Source organism: Oncorhynchus mykiss, chromosome 10 (genome assembly GCF_057628025.1).
Source record: "Oncorhynchus mykiss isolate SJ-2025 chromosome 10, ASM5762802v1, whole genome shotgun sequence".
In the NCBI taxonomy this organism is placed as follows: domain Eukaryota; kingdom Metazoa; phylum Chordata; class Actinopteri; order Salmoniformes; family Salmonidae; genus Oncorhynchus; species Oncorhynchus mykiss.
In genome coordinates, this window is record NC_143031.1 from 50,598,724 (window position 1) to 50,620,595 (window position 21,872).

General features: G+C 42.4%; 1 protein-coding gene across 2 annotated transcripts in view; it reads left to right on the forward strand.

Annotated features, from left to right (window-relative positions):
- LOC110534212 (transcription elongation factor SPT6) overlaps positions 1-21,872 on the forward strand; it is a 51,331-nt gene that overhangs the window by 8,862 nt on the left and 20,597 nt on the right. Inside the window, exons 11-27 of one of the 2 annotated variants that reach the window (XR_016483778.1) lie at positions 106-248; positions 3,290-3,441; positions 3,687-3,794; positions 5,541-5,670; positions 5,781-5,931; positions 10,579-10,733; positions 11,003-11,198; positions 11,559-11,704; positions 11,840-11,957; positions 12,276-12,352; positions 12,525-12,660; positions 12,840-12,977; positions 13,316-13,483; positions 15,917-16,044; positions 16,215-16,422; positions 20,427-20,473; positions 21,081-21,228. Coding sequence is in view for 1 of the 2 variants with exons in the window: in XM_021618930.3 (XP_021474605.1) it covers positions 106-248; positions 3,290-3,441; positions 3,687-3,794; positions 5,541-5,670; positions 5,781-5,931; positions 10,579-10,733; positions 11,003-11,198; positions 11,559-11,704; positions 11,840-11,957; positions 12,276-12,352; positions 12,525-12,660; positions 12,840-12,977; positions 13,316-13,483; positions 15,917-16,044; positions 16,215-16,422; positions 21,081-21,228 (2,302 nt within the window). In the remaining variant the exon portion in view is untranslated. The remainder of the gene's footprint in view (positions 1-105; positions 249-3,289; positions 3,442-3,686; positions 3,795-5,540; positions 5,671-5,780; positions 5,932-10,578; positions 10,734-11,002; positions 11,199-11,558; positions 11,705-11,839; positions 11,958-12,275; positions 12,353-12,524; positions 12,661-12,839; positions 12,978-13,315; positions 13,484-15,916; positions 16,045-16,214; positions 16,423-20,426; positions 20,474-21,080; positions 21,229-21,872) is intronic. The other variant, XM_021618930.3, reaches the window with a different exon arrangement.

Genomic DNA, 21,872 nt, shown 5'->3' on the forward strand with positions numbered 1-21,872 from the left:
ACCTTAGCTTAGATTGTTACAACTGTAATCCAATAGAAAGAAAGTTGTTTCTTATTGACCCACTTCCTGACCCCTGACCTGTACCCCTGACCTCTGGGACCCCAGTGGTGCCAGCTGAAGAGCAGGAAGCAGAACCTGACACGACTGTTCCGGAGGATGCAGTCGCACCAGTATGAACAGATCTCTGCCGACCCTGACAAACCCCTGGCTGATGGCATCAGACCCCTGGACACGGCTGATATGGAGAGGTACGTACAGCCAACCATAGGGTCAGAGGAGGTATGGACTGTGTCTGAAACGGCATTCTATTCCTTATCTCAGGGGTTGGCAACAGGCGGCCCTTAGGCCAGGTCTCAATTAGAGCCCGACCCATATAGGATTTTCTATTCCTATTTTAGAGTGAAAATATTGACTGATATACAATACCAGTCAAAAGTTTGGACGTACCTACTCATTCAAGAGTTTTTCTTTATTTTTACTATTTTCAACATTGTAGAATATGAAATAACACATATGGAATCATGTAGTAACCAAAAATGTTAAACAAATCAAATATATTTTATATTTGAGGTTCTTTGTAGTAGCCACCGTTTGCATTGATGACAGCTTTACACACTCTTGGCATTCTCTCAACCAGCTTCATGAGGAATGCTTTTCCAACCATCTTGAAGGAGTTCCCACATGTGCTGAGTACTTGTTGGCTGCTTTTCCGTCACTCTGCGGTCCAACTCACCCCAAACCATCTCAATTGGGTTGAGGTCGGGTGATTGTGGAGGCCAGGTCATCTGATGTAGCACTCCATCACTCTCCTTGGTCAAATAGCCCTTACACAGTGAAAACATATGATTGATGGAAGTTGATAATTCAATAGTAACAGTAGGAAAAAGCAACAAAATGTAGATTGCAGAATTTTTCTAAATTGTTAAGCAAGCTTTGAATTTGTGTCCTTAAAGGTTACGAGCATCACATAAAATCTATGGCAGCACCAGAAAGACAATATTATTTCTGTTAAAACTGTTACTCTTGTGAAAGGAGGATGAACAGCATGGATAGTGGGTAGTGGTTAGGGTTTAGGGACATCCCAAGGGTCCCGGATAGCACTACTCTCACACAGCTAGTTAGTACTCGTACTGGAAATGGGGGTGGTGAAATGTGAATTTGGACCAGTAACAATCCATACATTAAAACGTAACTACCAAAAACTACTTTGGAACCTGCTATGTTCTTTTTTGTGTCTCTGAAAACATTGGAATTTTTTTATTTTTTTATTTTACCTTTATTTAACCAGGCAAGTCAGTTAAGAACAAATTCTTATTTTCAATGACGGCCTAGGAACACCACTGCCTGTTCAGGGGCAGAACGACAGATTTGTATATAACACCAGATTTCGAAGGCTTCTCTAAAGGGCTGTAACATTAACGTTACCACAGAGTTGATCGTTCTTAGCATGGCACTTGCTTCACATTTGAGCATAGCATTCATTGTTTGTCACAACACCCAAAACCCGTAACAGTATAGGTCCAGTGGGCATTTTGGGCAATTTATTGAGCTGGCACTCACCGTAGAAGCACTAACAGTTAGGTCACAGTATTTCACTCTCCTCTCTGACTGGTGTTGTTGCTTTGGGTGATTGTGTCCAATCTTGCTGTAGCATGCCAAGGCAAGATAGGCTAATGGCCATGAAAAGAGCGCCATCTTCAGCACAAATAGTGAAATGCCCCCCCATGAAGAAGAGCTTTTTTCTTTTTAGCCCATTTTTTTGGTGGATTATACACTGATACAAATACATCCGAAAAGGCCAATATTGTCCGATAATATCAGTCGTGCTCTATTCTCAATGTTATCAAGGTATGATATTATAGTTTTTTTTTCCAAATCAAATCTATTTTTGGGCTTAGTTGTGGTCACTTTGCAATGTACAAATTATGATCATGTTTTTCCGGCCCCCCAACCATTCACGCCTTATATAGGGTACTACCTTTGACCAGAATGCGTCTTAACACAGGGCCATAGGAGAACGCTGTGGTACGAGGGGGGTCAGTGTGACCTGTGTCAACAGGTCACACTGATATAGTTGATGATTGACAAGCTCTGTCCTGCACATTGTGTAAACGACAGGTGTAAAAGGACCGATAAGGGATATTGTAGAAATAGAAGTTCAGGAATCAGTGCTTTTCAAAAAAAATCATAATAATAAGATTGTGTGCTCCAGTGTTGTAATGCACTAGGGGCCAGTTTCCCAGACACACAATGCCTAGAGAATCTCCAAAAAATTATGTGCCTGGTATTCTGACTTGACATATTAATAACCAGATATTGAAACAGTTCACGAGAATGCATAATAATGCATTGAATATGTTATGTGTATAATCCCATTTCCTTCCATGCTGCAATGTAGCCTGTAAAGCGAGAAAGATGCATGTTAGAGTTTGGTTGGCACACGGGCAAATCCTGTTATGTACGCTTTCCATTCATGTATTTTTGTGCGTTTAGTTTGCCTTACAAAGTGCACGTTGTAATGGTATTGAGATCACTATTTCTACAGGAGTATATGTTACAAACCTCCCTATTAATCTTCGTTATTGATGATGTAAAATGTTACCTCCTGCTGCTTCGGGAGTTTTGGCAAACCAGGTCTGCAGTCTGAAGCTTTTATCCCCCCTGGCCAAATCCCAGGGGGAGATAAATGTTACTCCAATCTATTATAGGCTTTTTTCATGGGCTAATTGTTACCTAAAGCTAGTTAGTTGAGTTATATGCTATGGTGCATTTAATGCCTGTATTTCAACCTGTTAATTGTTGATCCAGTCCGAGGTGAGCCCTGATGGAATTGACTTTAAGCCATGTCATTCCTTTGTTGGCCGGGTTGCGGGCAGTTATTATTAAGGCCTGTTGCGTATTGAGTTTAACCTTGATTATATTTATTTTCAGTTTACCCCAAGTTTGTTTCCTGTTCTGGCCATCGTCATGTTTATTTTGTTTGTACATTGCTGCACATAGTATACAACAGTTTTGGTGCCTCCTCATGCCACCCCTGGGCATTGCACTGTGTCCATTTGTCTGCCTCCTAACTGAAACCTCCACCACTAGGGAGGTTTCCCATACACTTAGTTTGTGTCCAGGAAGCTGGACCCAGATTTCCCGTTACATGGTTGTCAAAGTTCAGAAGTCTCATATCCCCATGTCTTCATAAAAGACATAGGACCAATTTAGTAAAGTCCAGCTAGTGTAACTGTTTCCCTCTCCCCTCCTCTTTTCTCCTTTCCTCACCTCTTCTCCCCTCCTGTAGACTGAAAGACGTCCAGTCCATAGATGAGCTGAGTGATGTGTACAGCCACTTCCTGCTGTACTACGGCAGAGACATCCCCAAGATGCAAAACACAGCCAAGGCCGCCAGTAAGAAGAAGACGCTGAGGAAGATCAAGGAGGTTAACGAGGATGGTGGGAAAACATCAATTCTTGGGCTTATTGTTACATTTTCTTACTGAAAACTGTTATAGTAAATAACTACACTGTTACCCAGAAATTATTTGATAAGGAGATCGAAACAGCTGCAATGAGGGTGGCATTGTTGCATGGAAAGTAAAATAACGGCACCTTTTGAACAACCAGGCTTTGTCTTTATTTTTAAATGTGTTTACCACCCTCCACACTGTGTGACATCATGTCTCTTCCCTGTCATTCAGGTGAGGAGGAAGAGGTGGAGGTGGAGGTGGAGGAAGAGCAGAAGGGGCCAGACCTGAAGCTGGCATCTCGTAGAGACATGTACAGCATCTGTCAGAGCGCAGGGCTCGGTAAGTCACCTCTGCTGACCTTTAATATGGTGTCTTTTTATCCCTACTTTATTGGACATATGCTTGACTTTGTTGTGCGTGTGGTGGATGCAAGGGCCTTGACATGTGAAATGTGAACAAGGTATGCGCACATGCAGTACCCTGCTCTGCCTCAAGACATTACTTTTGGCAATCTGTCCTTTTCGTATTCAGCAGAGACTGATGTTTTAAAATTAGGGCTGTCAAAGTTAATGCGTTACATTTTGAATGCCTATTAAACACATGCCCTGCACCGCGCAGTCTCCAAAGGTCCTTCACAGTGTCCTTACACAACAGCGGGTTCGACAATGCCCTAGCCAAATGGCAAAAAATTGTTGGGCGTTTCAATAACAGCCCACCGAAACAACAACCACTGAGAGATGCTCTGGCCCAACAGAAAACGAACATCACCATGCCAACCACAGCTGACCTGGAGAAACTGCAGAATCTGGGGGCAGTACTGTAGCCCTGCAAGTAATCTTCTTTATCACTCTGTTAGTGAGTGTGAGAGAGACCATGTTCTGTACATTTCCTGCTCAATGGTGTTGCATGCTTTGTGTAATCTCCTTTGGGTGATGGAGAGCTCTGATGACGTTCACAGACCTGGAGAAATGCAAGGAAAGCACCAACCTCACGTGGCTGAAGATCGCCACAGCACCCGACCCAAGGTTTAAGGACCTGAAGTGCCTTCCTAGACCTGGGAGGGGTGAGGTGTGTGCTTTGGTCAGCAACTTGCTGAAGGAAGAGAGGCCTGCACAGCAACCTAATAAAGCAACAGAGTCCGAGCCACCAAAGAAGAAAGCTGCCCTCTTGTTCAGTTCTTCTGAGTCTGTGTCCAATGAAGAGGAGGAGTCCTTTGAGAAATGTGTGGAGTGTAGGCACACACCAGGCTGGCCTGCATTGCACGAAGGCTCCTGGAAACGCCTGCCACATCAGTACCTTGTGAGAGGTTGTTTTCACTCTTTGGCCGTATCGTACAGAAGAAGAGAGCAGCTTTTTCATCTGAAAATGTCAGTGGGCTTGTTGGTCTTAGCAACTTAGTCAGTGAAAAGAAATGGGAGGACGACTGAAGTGTATGGTCACAAGTTTATGTTCAGTGGAATTCATGACATTGTTGGACAGGTTTATGCTATTTGCCAGTGCTTTTTTCTTATAGCCAACCCTCCAATCGGTAACTGGGAGAACAATCATTTGGAATGGCTGACGCTTTAAGTGTTTGCGTGCGTGTGTGTGAACTTCATGAACATTTATGAGGGAGTAGGCCTGCTGGGAGCATTATTAGTAAGTTACAGGACTTTTGTATTGCCTGTTTATGGTGAAAACATTCTGATACAGAGTATTTGTTGTTTCAGTCCCTACATGCCTATAACTCAATACACTGCTTTTTTTTTTTTTGCACCAAATTTGAGCAAATAAACTTTTGAGATTGATCGTGATTAATTATTTTAATCATTTGACACCCAAAGGACATGACACAAAGCATGCAACACCATTGAGCAGGAAATGTACAGAACATGGCCTCTCTCACACTCACTAACAGAGTGATAAAAAAGATTACTTGCAGGGCTACAGTACTGCCCCCGTAGGACTAGTACAGTAGTCATGGGGACTAGTACAGTAGTCAGGGGGACTAGTACAGTAGTCAGGGGGACTAGTACAGTAGTCAGGGGGACTTGTACAGTAGTCAAGATTGAAGATCCTGTCTTCCTTCCCTTCTCTCTGTCTCAGACGGCCTGGCTAAGAAGTTTGGTCTGACTCCAGAGCAGTTTGGGGAGAATCTGAGAGACAGCTACCAGCGCCACGAGACAGAGCAGTTCCCTGCTGAGCCTGTAGAGCTGGCCAAAGACTACGTCTGCAGGTAACCACACCACACACACATCAGGTAGCTCTGTAGAGCTTGCCAAAGACTGTCTGCAGATAATACACACACTGACCCCCTACCTCTTTTTTTTCTCTCTCTCTCTGTAGCCAGTTTAACAGTCCTGAGGCGGTGTTGGAGGGGACTCGTTATATGGTGGCCATGCAGATTTCCAGGGAGCCTCTGGTCAGACACGTCCTCAGACAGACCTTCCAGGAGAGAGCCAAGATCAATATCAATCCCACCAAGAAAGGAAAGAAGGTACGGGAAACAAGACAATGCACTAACACTAATGTAGAGTTATTTATTTAGGGTATTTGGACTAAATGCGATATCTTATAAATAAATACAATTAAATAAATATCATCCCTATGTATCACCACTCTGCTTTACTATAGTTTAACAAACTGACAAGATACAAATGCTGTGCCAAAATATACCAAATATGAGTGAGACCTGTCTCTAGACGACAGCAAACATGCAGACAAGAGAACTAGGGCTGACCCCAATTAGTTGGCGGCAGGGTAGCCTAGTGATTAGAGCGTTCGACTAGTAACCGAACTGTTGCAAAATCGAATCCCCGAGCTGACAAGGTACACATCTGTCGTTCTGCCCCTGAACAAGGCAGTTAACCCACTGTTCCTAGACCGTCATTGAAAATAAGAATTTGTCCTTAACTGACTTGCCTAGTTAAATAAAGAAAAAATAAAATAGTCAACTGGTCGATTGTTTGGTCGCTAGGCTGTTGGTTGACCGAGATCGTTTTAATCAAGCAGTAACAAATATATATACACTGCCGTTCAAAAGTTTGGGTTCACTTAGAAATGTCCTTGTTTTTGAAAGGAAAGCATATTTTTTGTCCATTAAAATAACATCAAATTGATCCGAAATACAGTTTCGACATTGTTAATGTTGTAAATGACTATTGTAGCTGGAAACGGCTGATTTTTAATGGAATATCTGCATAGGCATACAGAGGCCCATTATCAGCAACCATTTATCCTGTGTTCCAGTGGCACGTTGTGTTAGCTAATCAAAGTTTATAGAAGTGAATCGCAAATTCAAAACCGTTGGACAGCAACATAATAGGCTAAAGCACTGATCATTGGGAACGAGACTGCTAAGGCTTCATCCATAAGTTAAGTAGGTAGTCTAGCCTACAAAACTAAAACATTCCAGATGTTCCAGATTACATCAATATTGTAGCCACATCCCAAGTCCCCGGTGGTGACACATTCAGAACTCAAAAGATGATTTAGTATTTATACTGAACAAAAATATAAACACGACATGATTCAAATTTCAACTATTTTACTGAGTTACAGTTCATATTAAGAAAATCTGTCAGTTGAAATAAATTCATTAGGCCCTAATCTATGGATTCCACATGACTGGGCAGGGGCAAAGCCATGGGTCGGCCTGGGAGGGCATAGGCCCATCCACTTGGGAACCAGGCCCAGCCAATCAGACTGAGTTTTTCCCCACAAATGGGCTTTATTACAGACAGCAATATTTAATCAGCTGTCCGGGTGGCTGGCCTCAGACGTTCCCACAGGTGAAGAAGTGGGATGTGGAGGTCCTGGGCTGGTGTGGTTAAACGTGGTCTGCGATTGTGAGGCCGATTGTAAGTACTGCTAAATTCTCTAAAACGACGTTGGGGGTGGCTTATGGTAGATATATGGTAGATAAAAAAACATTAAATTATCTGGTAGCAGCTCTGGTGGACATTCCTGCAGTCAGCATGCCAATTTCATGCTCCTTTGTGTTCTGTGACAAAACTGCACATTTTAAAGTGACCTTTTAGTGTCCCCAACACAAGGTGCACCTGTGTGATGATCATGATGTTAATCAGCTTCTTGATATGCCACACCGGTCAGGTGGATGGATTATCTTGTCAAAGGAGAAATGCTCACTAACAGGGTTGTAAACATATTTGCACACAATTTGAGAGAAATAAGCTTTTTGTGCATATGGGACCTTTTCTGTGATCTTTTATTTCAGCTCATGAAACATGCAACTAACACTTTAAATGTTGCGTTTATTTTTTGTTCAGTATACTTTAAAAACTCTGACGAAGGCCAAGAGAATAAGAAACACTTAAGTCAGAAAACAAAAATATAAAAATACTTGTGTTTTCAATGATGTTGCCGACGATGCGGTACTCGTGGTCATTTTATGGAGAACAAAAACTACTTGCGTACATTTGAACACCAGGACAGAAGCTTCAGACATCTTCCCAATTAAGTAGCCTAGTTTTGTTTGTCTACTTGAAGAGAACTCGGGCCTATCACTCGCAGCCCACATCTTCCAATGCATTGTGGAAAAGTGTGCATCAAATTCTACTAGGCGAAGAGCTGAAATGAGTAACATCCTGGCATTTAAACCATACCCGATTTAGAAATTTCACATGCTATTAAACATTCTATTTTTGCGTACTGAGATTACGTGATTGCATTGTTTCCTGTTTTTTTTCCGGAAGCGCATCCCCATATCTAATTGTTCAGCTATTGTCAAAGCTGAAATTAGAATGACATCCGGTCATTTAAAGTATACTTGATTTTCGAAATGTTTTAAACATAATTTTTTTTGCATACTCAAATGGCCTACTATTTAGAACCCAAGTGTGGGCGTTCAGATACGACCACTGTCGTAAAGGCCTAACACTTGAAGATGGTATTTTCTAACTTTGTTAGTCATCTTGGCAATAGAACAAGCTTTCAAATGATGCCCACCTGACCCAGATTGTGATTTTAAAATGGGCTGTTTTCTGGATTGCTTAAACAAAAACAGTAATTGTGTGATGGTGGGGATACAGGGCTGTGTTCATAACAACTACAAGTGTGCTTTCTCTAGTTCTTCAAAGACACAGCTAGGAGAGCTCAAAAAAGCACCTTTATAATGTAAGTCATAAAAGTGCATTGGAATAACTTGAACTGAGAGGTGTGTGGCCACTTGGAGACACCAGTTAGACCTCTCACTCAAACCCTTGTAATTTTGTCTTTCGTTGCACCTACCCCAACTTTTCTATTAATATTCTTATCAATGTATCCAGAGTGTTTTCAGATTTCGCTATCAAACAAATGCAGTGAAAAGTACAGTAAATGTAAAATACTGTACAGTGCCTTCAGAAAGTATTCACACCCCTTGACTTATTCTACATTTTATTGTTACAGCCTGAATTCAAAATAGATTAAATATGTTTTTTTCTCACCCATCTACGCACAATACCCCATAATGGCAGTGAAAATGTTTTTGTAAATGTTTTCACATTTATAGAAAATTAAATGCAGAAATATCTCATTAACATAAGTATTCACACCCCTCACTCAATCCTTTGTAGAAGGACTTTCTGGGTAAGTCTCTAAAAGCTTTCCATACCTGGATTGTGCAACATTTGCCCATTTAAAAAAAAATATTTTCAAAATTCTTCAAGCTCTGTCAAATTGGTTGTTAATCATTGCTAGACAACCATTTTCAGGTCTTGCAGTAGATTCCAAGCAGATTTAAGTCAAAACTGTAACTCGGCCACTCAGGAACATTCACTGGCTTCTTGGTAAGCAACTCCAGTGTATATTTGTGTTTAATAGTCACATTTGCAGGGTGTGATTGCAGGGTACAGTGGAAATCTTGCAGGACTAAGTGAAGTAAAATAGGTAGCTAACTAGTGGTGGATATTCAGCAGCCTGATGGTCTGAGGGTAGAAACTATTGGCCAGTCTTTCATTTTTTTGTCATGGTGCCCTTGTACTGTCTCTGTCATTGAAGCGGGGAGAACAGGGCATGGCATGGCTTGGCCTTCCTGTGACACCTGGTGTTGTAGGGTAGGGGTCCTGTAGGGCAGGCAGTGTGCACCCAATGGTGCGTTCGGCTGCACGTATCACCCTCTCAAGAGTCTTGCGGTCCGCGGCGGTGGAGTTGCCGTACCAGGCTGTGATGCAGGCCAAAAATATGCTCTTGATGGTGCTCCTGTAGAACACTGTGAGGGCCCTCGGGACTGGCCAAATTTCTTCAGCATCCTGAGGTTGAGGAGCGGCTGTTGTGCCTTCACTACGGTGTCTGTGTGGTTAGACCATTTCAGCTTCACTGAGATATGTACGATTTGGAATTGGAAGTTAATGATAGTCCCCACGGCGGCCCCCATTGTTGAGGATGGGGGTGTGTGCAGCCTGGTTCCTCCTGAAGTCCACAATCAGCTCCTTTGTTTTGCTCACGTTGAGGGAGAGTTTACCTGTCACCACGCCATCAGAGGGCCTACGTCCTCCCTGTAGGCTGTCTCGTTGTTGGTAATCAGACTGTCGTGTCATCAACCAACTTGAGGATAGTTTAAACTGTGTAAGACCATCCAGTCGTGGGTATACAGGCAATACAGGAGGGGGCTGAGGACGCACCTTTGTGGGCCCCCATGTTGAGAATCAGTGTTATCATGCACCTGTATCGAAGTAGGGGCAGCGGGGAAAAATACATGTCATCTATGCACTTAAATAGCAAATGGAGGACGCTTTTCCCCGTGGTCTATTTTCATGCCAGCCAGGTATGCTATACTCCTGTTGTAAATACAAGCAATGTGCTTAATATTACGAATATTGAGAAATAAATATAGTAGTCTTATAGATAGCTGATGAGATCCTCCTCTATTTAGTAGAGGCCATCACCCTGTTTTCTCCCACAATTGCATAGCCTTTAGAAATGTAGCCGCATGAGAGCTTGGAGAAGCCTAATTTCCGGACCGATGCGTATTGGTGAATCGTTGCATCCCTAATGGTTATACATATGCGTTTTCATATTTCTTCTTTAAGAAACATTTAAATTAATCCCTTTTCCTTCTAGGTTAATTCCCACAAGTATAAAGGGTTAAGACATTATCCTCTTTGTACCATGCCATGTTAATTGACCTCCGGTTTGTTATTAGGATATGGATGAGGCCCATTTTGGCTACTCCTTCAAGTACCTGAAAAACAAGCCAGTGAAGGAGCTGAACGGAGAACAGTTTTTAAAGATGTGCCAGGCTGAGGAGGAGGGACTTCTCACCATTGACATCTGCATCGACCTCCTAGGGGTCAAAGGGTAAGGGGAGAGGCATTGGCCTCCATTGAGGTCAAAGGCGAAGGGCATCGACCTCATAGGGGTTAAAGGGTATGGGGAAGACAACCTTTAAGTTACCCCTTGTTTCCTGGAATGGTCAATTGTGCAAAATATGTATTTTGTCTGTTCTGCTGGTTTGTTCAGAACAAAGCTAAAGGCTTCTGCTCTATTATTTCCTTCTGCTCAAACCTTCTCCACGGATTCTTTAATTTTGGTTCATAATAATTTATCTCTTCCTATCTCCCCACCAGGTTTGCAGGTGACCAGACATACTTTGATGAGATCAAGCAATTCTATTACAGAGATGAGTTCAGCCACCAGGTGCAGGAGTGGAACAGACAGAGGACCCTGGCCATCGAACGCTCCCTCACACAGTTCCTCTACCCTCAGATGGCCAAGGAACTCAAGAACAAACTCATCGCAGAGGCCAAGGACAACATCATCAAGGTATATACTCGATAGTGTTACAGCACACCTAGCTACATCCAGGACTCAGTATCATGAATTCCATATACTGTTGAATACTTCGAGTTGCCGTAACTTGATCATTGGAGATTTTTTTGTAACTTTTTAATGATATTGTGAATTTCAATTTAGAATTGCCGATGTTCCAGCACATGTTGTGAATAAACATCCATTTCAAGCTTTAGTGTACATTTGGTCACAGTGGTGTATTATTCCTCTTCTGGTTCACCTTTGACCCTAGTCGTGTTGCAGGAGGCGGTATAACTGGCTGAAGGTGTAACGGTGTGGTGTAGGTTTGGTGTGTGGTGTAGGTGTACATTGTGATATTGTGTGTACGTCCAGTCGTGTTGCAGGAGGCTGTATAACTGGCTGAAGGTGGCTCCCTACAGACCAGACCAGCAGCAGGCGGAGGAGGAGGATGATGATCTGATGGATGAGAGTCAAGGAAAAGGCATCAGAGTCCTGGGAGTGGCCTTTGCAGACAGCAGGTACGTGTGTGTGTGTGTGTTTGCACAAAAGGGAAGGCGGTGTGTGGGCGTGTTTTGTTTGTTTGTGGTATCCTCCAACTTATTGTATACCATATGCATTAATAATAACTGAAAGTTGTAACTCTGTTACCATAGAGACACGCCAGTGTTCTGTTCTCTGATCAACGGCGAGGGAGAGGTGGTGGACTTCCTCCGTCTGCCTTACTTCCTGAAGAGGAGGAATGCATGGAGGGAGGACGAGAGGGACAAAAAGGTACAACCTATCCTCTCCTCTGCCCACCTGTCATGCCATCTTATCATTTAGCCATGCATTCATAGGAAACATCACTTCGTCAGTGTAGTTGTATCAAAGATAGTTCACCAAAAGTCAAGAAATCACTTTGGAAGCGTCATGTATTCCAGGAGATATTGCAGTACACGCTTTGGGTTTGTTTAATCAGCTGCTGTGACCAACCTGTTAATCCTTAGATTTTGTCTCGTTTTATTTTGTTCTACTCAGTCTTTTATATCATGCTTTCATTCATATGATTATTATCATGGAGCGTAATATTGTAGTGTTTTGTCTCCTCAGCTCCAGGACATTGAGAACCTAAAGAAGTTCCTGATCAGTAAGAAACCTCACGTGGTGGCTGTTGCTGGGGAGAATAGGTGAGCCTTCTCCAACTACTGACCACATTTGAGAAGATAAACCTTTCTCTGTATGTGCAGAGAGCGCTTAAGAGTTGGTTCTTGTTGGTTTATTTTTGGATACCTACGGTAAAGGGCTTTTTTGGCGTGCGTGTTTGTTGCGTGTGTGTGTTTGTTGCGTGTGTGTGTGTAGAGATGCCCACATGATAATGGAGGACATTAAGAGGACAGTGAGTGAGTTGGAGCAGGAGTCTTCTCTGCCTGCTGTGGGAGTGGAGCTGGTGGACAATGAACTGGCCATGCTTTACATGAACAGCACGAAGTCTCAGGTACACACACTCCGTATACGTGGGCACACACACACACACACAGTCCACATGAACTGCAAGAAATCAACAAGTCTGCTCTGACACAGCATGAATGCATAGCTACGCAATACACACACATCTGATGACACATATCTAACCATACTCATGACTCCTCCCTCCCCTATTCTCTCTCGCTCCAGACTGACTTCAGGGACTACCCTCCGCTGCTGCGCCAGGCCGTGTCCGTAGCCAGGAAGATTCAGGATCCCATGGTGGAGTACTCGCAGGTCTGCAGCACAGACGAAGACATCCTCTGCCTCAAACTACACCCTCTTCAGGTGAGACACTGAGTGTGTGATCTGTCCTCAGGACCCATATTCATAAAGCCTCGGAGTGGAAGTGCTGATATAGCAATCTTAAATGTTGTTTAATTTAGATCATAATGAATAAGATTATATGGACACGGGGGACCCAATCCTAGATCTGCTTGAAAATTGTCAGAGAAAGGTCATCGATACTCAGTGGCCTTCGCGGTATGTTGATTATATGGTACCCTTTCTTTCTCCTCTCTCCTCTCTCCCTCTCTCCCCACCTCTCTCCCTCTCTCCCCACCGTCTCCCCTCCCTGCCCACCGTCTCCCCTCCCTCCCCACTGTCTCCCCTCCCTACCCTCTCAGGAGCATGTAGTAAAGGAGGACCTGCTGAATGCTCTGTACTGTGAGTTTATAAACCGGGTCAACGAGGTGGGGGTGGATGTGAACAGGGCCATATCTCACCCCTACACACAGAGCCTGGTCCAGTTCGTCTGTGGCCTCGGACAAAGGAAGGGATCGCACCTGCTCAAGGTCCGTCTTTGTTTCTCGCTCTCTGTGTCTGCCTGCCTGCAGGTGTTGAGTCAGAGCCGTGTTCAGTATGTCTGTGCTTGCTCCATGTCTGTACACGGTCTGTATTGTGTCTCGCCCTCTCAGAAGCGAGTCCTGTGTCATGCTAATGTGTACAGTGGGGCAAAAAAGTATTTAGTCAGCCACCAATTGTGCAAGTTCTCCCACTTAAAAAGGTGAGAGAGGCCTGTAATTTTCATCATAGGTACACTTCAACCATGACAGACAAAATGAAGGGAAAAAAATCCAGAAAATCAAATTGTAGGATGTTTTAATGAATTTATTTGCAAATTATGGTGGAAAATAAGTATTTGGTCAATAACAAAAGTTTATCTCAATACTTTGTTATATACCTTTTGTTGGCAATGACAGAGGTCAAACGTTTTCTGTAAGTCTTCACACGGTTTTCACACACTGTTGCTGGTATTTTGGCCCATTCCTCCATGCAGATCTCCTCTAGAGCAGTGATGTTTTGGGGCTGTTGCTGGGCAACACAGACTTTCAACTCCCTCCAAAGATTTTCTATGGGGTTGTGATCTGGAGACTGGCTAGGCCACTCCAGGACCTTGAAATGCTTCTTACGAAGCCACTCCTTTGTTGCCCGGACGGTGTGTTTGGGATCATTGTCATGCTGAAAGACCCAGCCACGTTTCACCTTCAATGCCCTTGCTGATGGAAGGAGGTTTTCACTCAAAATCTCACAATTTTTTATTTCACCTTTATTTAACCAGGTAGGCAAGTTGAGAACAAGTTCTCATTTACAATTGCGACCTGGCCAAGATAAAGCAGTTGGACACATACAACGACACAGAGTTACACGTGGAGTAAAACAAACATACAGTCAATAATACAGTATAAACAAGTCTATATACGATGTGAGCAAATGAGATGAGATAAGGGAGGTAAAGGCAAAAAAAGGCCATGGTGGCAAAGTAAATACAATATAGCAAGTAAAACTTGAATGGTAGATTTGCAATGGAAGAATGTGCAAAGTAGAAATAAAAAATAATGGCGTGCAAAGTAGAAATAAAAAATAATGGCGTGCAAAGGAGCAAAATAAATAAATAAAATAAATACAGTAGGGAAAGAGGTAGTTGTTTGAGCTAAATTATCGGTGGGCTATGTACAGGTGCAGTAATCTGTGAGCTGCTCTGACAGTTGGTGCTTAAAGCTAGTGTGGGTGTTTCCAGTTTCAGAGATTTTTGTAGTTCGTTCCAGTCATTGGCAGTAGAGAACTGGAAGGAGAGGCGGCCAAAGAAAGAATTGGTTTTGGGGGTGACCAGAGAGATATACCTGATACATGACCCCATTCATTCTTTCCTTTACAAGGATCAGTCGTCCTGGTCCCTTTGCAGAAAAACAGCCCCAAAACATGATGTTTCCAACCCCATGCTTCACAGTCTGTATGGTGTTCTTTGGATGCAACTCAGCATTCTTTGTCCTCCAAACACAACGAGTTGAGTTTTTACCAAAAAGTTATATTTTGGTTTCATCTGACCATATGACATTCTCCCAATCTTCTTCTGGATCATTCAAATGCTCTCTAGCAAACTTCAGACAGACCTGGACATGTACTGGCTTAAGCAGGGGGACACGTCTGGCACTGCAGGATTTGAGTCCCTGGTGGCGTAGTGTGTTACTGATGGTAGGCTTTGTTACTTTGGTCCCAGCTCTCTGCGGGTCATTCACTACCCCCCCGTGGGGTTCTGGGATTTTTGCTCACCGTTCTTGTGATCATTTTGACCCCACGGGGTGAGATCTTGCATGGAGCCCCAGATCGAGGGAGATTATCAGTGGTCTTGTATGTCTTCCATTTCCTAATAATTGCTCCCACCGTTGATTTCTTCAAACCAAGCTGCTTACCTATTGCAGATTCAGTCTTCCCAGCCTGGTGCAGGTCTACAATTTTGTTTCTGGTGTCCTTTGACAGCTCTTTGGTCTTGGCCATAGTGGAGTTTGGAGTGTGACTGTTTGAGGTTGTGGACAGGTGTCTTTTATACTGATAACAGGTTCAAACAGGTGCCATTAATACAGGTAACGAGTGGAGGACAGAGGAGCCTCTTAAAGAAGAAGTTACAGGTCTGTGAGAGCCAGAAATCTTGCTTGTTTGTAGGTGACCAAATACTTATTTTCCACCATAATTTGCAAATAAATTCATTAAAAATCCTACAATGTGATTTTCTCGATTTTGTTTCTTCTCATTTTGGCTGTCAAAGTTGAAGTGTACCTATGATGAAAATTACAGGCCTCTCTTATCTTTTTAAGTGGGAGAACTTGCACAATTGGTGGCTGACTAAATACTTTTTTGCCCCACTATATGTAGTCCTTTGTCCTTTTGTAAAGGAGCAACATTAGACATTTTTACAGTATTAGTATACCAGCGATGTCTCTCCCCAGATCCTAAAACAGAACAACACTCGTTTGGAGAACAGGACTCAGCTGGTCACCATGTGTCACATGGGCCCCAAGGTCTTCATCAACTGTGCCGGCTTCATCAAGATAGACACCGCCTCGCTCGGAGACAGGTTCGTGTGTGTGTCTCTCTGTGTGTGAAGGGCAAAATGTTATATTTAGAGTTTTTGTTTTTTTTTCTACCTAGAATGTTCTTCCCCCACTGCGTATTCCTATGGAAAAATATGTTTTAAATTTTTATGTCCAATAATTGACAGTTGTTTTGTATGCTCTCCTTCTGCAGTACGGACTCATACATCGAGGTTCTGGACGGGTCCAGGGTGCACCCGGAGACGTATGAGTGGGCCAGAAAGATGGCGGTGGACGCTCTGGAATACGACGAGTCCGCGGAGGACGCCAACCCGGCCGGTGCGCTAGAGGAAATCCTGGAAAACCCGGAGCGACTCAAAGACCTGGATCTTGATGCCTTCGCTGAGGAGCTGGAGAGACAGGTATGGACAGAAGGGTGTGTTGGGGGAGGTTTGTGTGTGTTCCTGTCTTATATGTTGTACTTAAATTCCCTGAGAACTTTATTCTCTCCACATATTCCTTTTCAATGACCTCACCTGTCCAATCCTTGCCGGGTTACGTTTATAAGAACAACATGCCATGACCCCTCACCTTGTCTCTCCCCTGCAGGGTTACAAACATTGCATGTATGATATATTCCCCTTGTTATCCATCTTACCTCTGTTCTCTCCTGTAGGGTTATGGTAACAAGGGCATCACACTGTATGATATACACTCCCCTACATATTTACTTGGACAGTGAAGTTGAAACGTTTCATTTGGCTCTATACTCCGGCATTTTGGATTTGTGATCAAATGTTTTATTTGAGGCGACAGTACAGAATGTCTTTTTTTTTTTTTAGGGCATACATGTATATCTGTTCTACCATTTAGAAATTAAAGTGAATGATGTAGCTAGTCCCCCGCATTTTGAAGGTGTCATAAGTATTTGTTTAATTCACGTATGTTAAAGTAGTCGAAAGTGTGGTCTAAGGCACTGCATCACAGTGCTTGAGGCGTCACTACAGATCCGGGTTTGATCCCGGGCTGTGTCGCAGCCTGCTGCGACCGGGAAACCCATGAGGCGACGCACAATTGGCCCAGGGTTGTTCGGGTTAGGGGAGGGTTTGGCCGGCCGAGATGTCCTTGGCCCATCGCGCTCTAGTGACTGCTGTGGCAGGCCGGGCGCATGCACGCTGACACGGTCGCCAGTTTTACGGTGTTTCTTCCAACACATTGGTGCGGCTGGCTTCCAAAGAGCAGTGCAGCTTGGCAGGGTCGCATATTTAGAGGATGCATGGCTCTTGACCTTCCGTAGAGTCCGTACGGGAGTTGCAGCGATGGGACAAGACTGTAACTAACAATTGGATATCAACATTTAAGTTTAAGTTGTCAAGTTTAGTATTTGGTCCCATATTACTAGCCCGAAGTGACTACATCAAGCTTGTGACTCTACAAACTTGTTGGATGCATTTGCAGTTTGTTTTGGTTGTGTTTCAGATTATGTTGTGCCCAATAGAAATTAATGGTAAATAATGTGTCAAAGGCTAGGTAGGAGAAAACTGAGGATGGATGAACAACATTATAGTTACTCCACAATACTAACCTAAATGACATAGTGAAGAGAAGGAAGCCTGTATAGAATATAAATATTCCAAAACATGCATCCTGTTTGCGATAAGTCACTAAAGTAATACTGCTACAAATGTGGCAAAGAAATGAACAAATTCACCTTTCAGCAGGACAATAACCTAAGTCATAAGGCCAAATATACATTCAAGTTGCTTACCAAGACGACATTCTGAATGGCCTAGTTACAGTTTTGACTTAAATCGTCTTGACAAGCCTTGAAAATGGCTGTCTATCCAATCAACATGACATAGTTGGAATAATTTTTTAAAGAGTAATGTGCAAATATTGCACAATCCAGGTGTGCAAAGATCTTAGAAACTTATCCAGAAATAATAACATGTATTGACTCAGAGGTGTGAATACTTATATATATTAGATATTTCTGTATTTCATTTTCAATAATAATACATGTTAAAAAATTCTGAAAACATGTTATGGGGTGTTGTGTGTAGATGGGTGAGGAAAATCCATCTTGAATTCAGGTTGTAACACAACAAAATGTAGGTATACGTCAAGCGGTATGAATACTTCCTGAAGGCACTTTATTAAAACAAATAGTGTCTGTTTTGTCTTCGATTATTTATTATTGGATTAGTGTGGTGACGGACAGTAAACACTGGTTAAATCAAAGAGAAACGGGCTGTCGAACTGAGCGACTCATTTAAATGTGTTTTGGTTGTGAGCTAACTTTGTCCAACATGTACATGGGTACACTGTGGGGTCTGAAATTGACACCCTTGATAAAGATGAGCAATAATAACTGTGTAAAATAAATCCATCAAATACTGAGCAAAATTGTATGTTAAAAAAAATATATTGTTTTATATATTGTATATTATTTTGTTTTATACTAATACATCAATTAGCAATACGGTTAGCATGTCTTGGAGGTATGGTCTTTGACCTTCTTTCTCACTCATCATTATTCACGATTCAATCAGGATTATGTGTAATCATGGTAGCATCCACATTAATGGGCTCCCGACTGGCGCAGTGGTCTATGGCACTCAGTGCTATAGGCATGACTATAGACCCTGGTTCGGTTCCAGGCTGTATTGGGAGTCCCATAGGGCGGCGCACAATTGGCCCAGTGTCGTTAGGGTTTGGCCGGGGTAGGCCGTCATTGTAAATAAGAATTTGTTCTTAACTGACTTGCTTTAGAAGTGCTTAGAACCATATTCGTATTTATAATAAAAGTGAAACCAAGCTGACACACTACATTATTTACCATTCTTATTCACCAACTTTGATGTAGTCATTTGCGTGCTAGGAAGATGGGACCAAATTCTAAAACTTTGGACTACTTTATTAATAAGAATCTTTAGGGGTGTCAATATTGTTGACCCAACCTTTCTGGAAAAAATATATACTTCAACGAAATCACTTTCTCTGAGCAATTGCATTAGTATAAAATATAATTTCCCAATTTTTTTGAGCATACAATATAGCTCTGTATTTTAATTCATCAGAGGTGTCAATTTCAGACCCCACTGTATATTTGTTGTCTTAAAGGGAGAGTTGTTATGGGTTCTCTATCCATTTTGAGGTTGATTAGGTGTGTGGCACACAGATTGGAGTCACCTCATTAGTCAGGATGTGCTTCACCTGTGCTGACCAAGCTGGTTTTTAAGACCTGCTGGCCCAGTGCATCAGTTGGAAAGGAGACGTTGGAAAAGCTACACCTCACCTTAGCGGAGGTACAATTTACAGCTCCACCACTTTAATTAGCCAAAAAAAGCCTGAGTTTTGTGTCTCCCCCCGTTTATTTTTTCCATGTAGTTTTGCTCCGTTTTACACCCTATCCTAAGTCTGTGTGTTTATTTCCTTTAGTGTCTTTTCTGACTCCAATCTAGTGGGTTCTAAAACCCCCCTCCCTGTTGCTTTTCTAACTGAAATTTGAGAACTCATAGTTTGATGTGACATTGACATTGTCTGTATTAGGAATTTGTAATAAGTGATTCATACTTTTTTTGTGTTGTCGCTACTATTTGGTCATTTCCCTTCATATTTAAGTGCAAATTCAACGTTGATTTGTTTTATATTTTGTATTATCTTTTGTATCTTTCAGAACCCCGTTTGAAACCCCTTTGTTTTTTTTGTCTGAGTATCTTTGTTAGTCACTGTGAGCGACGGCATTTTGAGGTTGTCTTTTGGGAACGTAAAACTGTCAAAATAAATACATAGGGTAGTCTCTTATGTAGGGTTATGGTAACAAGCTCTATATCACTGTATGAGATGTATATGTGGGCTGGGAATTGACAGGGACCTCACGATACAATATTATCACGTAATTTAAGGGCCGTAATGTATTGTAGGGTGTCCATCCACTCTGTCCAGAGTGGGTGAAAACAGGCTTTGGTGGTGATAACTTCCCTTCCTTATGTTATAAAATACATTTTACCAAGACAAATATGATTATTCATGTTCTGAATTGTTCAGTGGGGTCTCTCTAACATATCATTAGTATTATATCCAAAAAGTTGGATTTCGTAACCTCATAAATCCAATAAAAGCACAGAGCTCTGTTGACATAGCAATGCAGGTTTCTTGTGCCGTCTTCAAAGTTGTTTCCGCGAGTCGCAAAAAGCTAAATTAGCATGACACGAGCTGAATTAAATGTGAAAGCTTACGGTACACTCAGTGCACTGTTGACATTTCATAGAGATTCACTTGATTTTGTGTAAAATCTGAAGAAAATTGAAAAAGATCAGTAATTTCGAATTAATATGATAAACGTATCCTAAAATATGAAAATACGACGTCATGTCTCAATCGATATTCATCTTACCTCTATATATTTTTTTATGTCCTGCAGATTTGAGAAGAAAGATGACGAGTTCAACGGGAAAGTGAGCCTGTCAGGTAGCCAGTAGCCTTAATTTTTGCACGGAATCCAGCCTAGCTGACGCGATGTCATTTCTCTGTTTTTCTACCACTTTTTTTCTCTGGCCTCAATTGATTTAGTCACCCTAATTCAGAACATCCTACAAGGGTAAAAACTTACATTTCAAGCAGATTATGATAGAGACATGAGGTTTTCTTAGATGATTATCTACACAATTAACCAATTGGTCAAAATATTAGTTTTTGATTGGACACCCTATGTATTATGTATTGCGATTCGATACTGCGATTTTGTGATTCGATGTTCCAAGCATATTGCTCACCATATTTCTGCTGCAGAGGGACAAGAGAGCCATGAGAAAAGTTTTGATCCGTCATGGAAATAAAAGTACTGGAAACAAATTGAGTTTGGTGCAGGTACAGCCGACTAGCGCAAAAATAATATTGTGATATTGTCCAAAATAATATTGTGATATATCACCAACAATTATATCCCGTTATGTAACTGTATTTATTTTTCCACTCATCACTAATGATATATGTTATTCTCCTCTGTACGGTTATGGTAACAAGCTCTATATCGCTGTTCGACATATATTAACCTTGATTCTCCCTTTCCCTGTAGGGTTACGGTAACAAGGGCATAACGCTGTATGATATCCGTGCTGAGTTGAGCTGCAGGTATAAGGACCTGAGAGTTCCCTACAGAGCTCCTAACACCGAAGAGGTGTTTAACCTGCTCACCAAGGAGACACCTGAGACCTTCTATATAGGTAACACACACATCTTCTACATAGGTAACACTCACATAAACTCAGCAAAAAAAGAAGGACCCTGTCTTTCAAAGATCATTTGTAAAAATCCAAGTAACTTCACAGATCTTCATTGTAAAGGGTTTTAACACTGTTTCCCATGCTTGTTCAGTGAACCATAAACAATGAATGAACATGCACCTGTGGATCGGTCGTTAAGATGCTAACAGCTTACAGACGGTAGGCAATTAAGGTCACAGTTACGAAATCTTAGGACGCTAAAGAGGCCTTTCTACTGACTCTGAAAAACACCAAAAGAAAGATGCCCAGGGTCCCTGCTCATCTGCGTGAACGTGCCTTAGGCATGCTGCAAGGAGGCATGAGGACTGCAGATGTTGCCAGGGCAATAAATTGCAATGTCCGTACTGTGAGACGCCTAAGACAGCGCTACAGGGAGACAGGACGGACAGCTGATCGTCCTCGCAGTGGCAGACCACGTGTAACAACACCTGCACAGGATCAGTACATCTGAACATCACACCTGCGGGACAGGTACATGATGGCAACAACTGCCCGAGTTACACCAGGAACGCACAATCCCTCAAACAGTGCTCAGACTGTCCGCAATAGGCTGGACTGAAGGCTTGTAGGCCTGTTGTAACGCA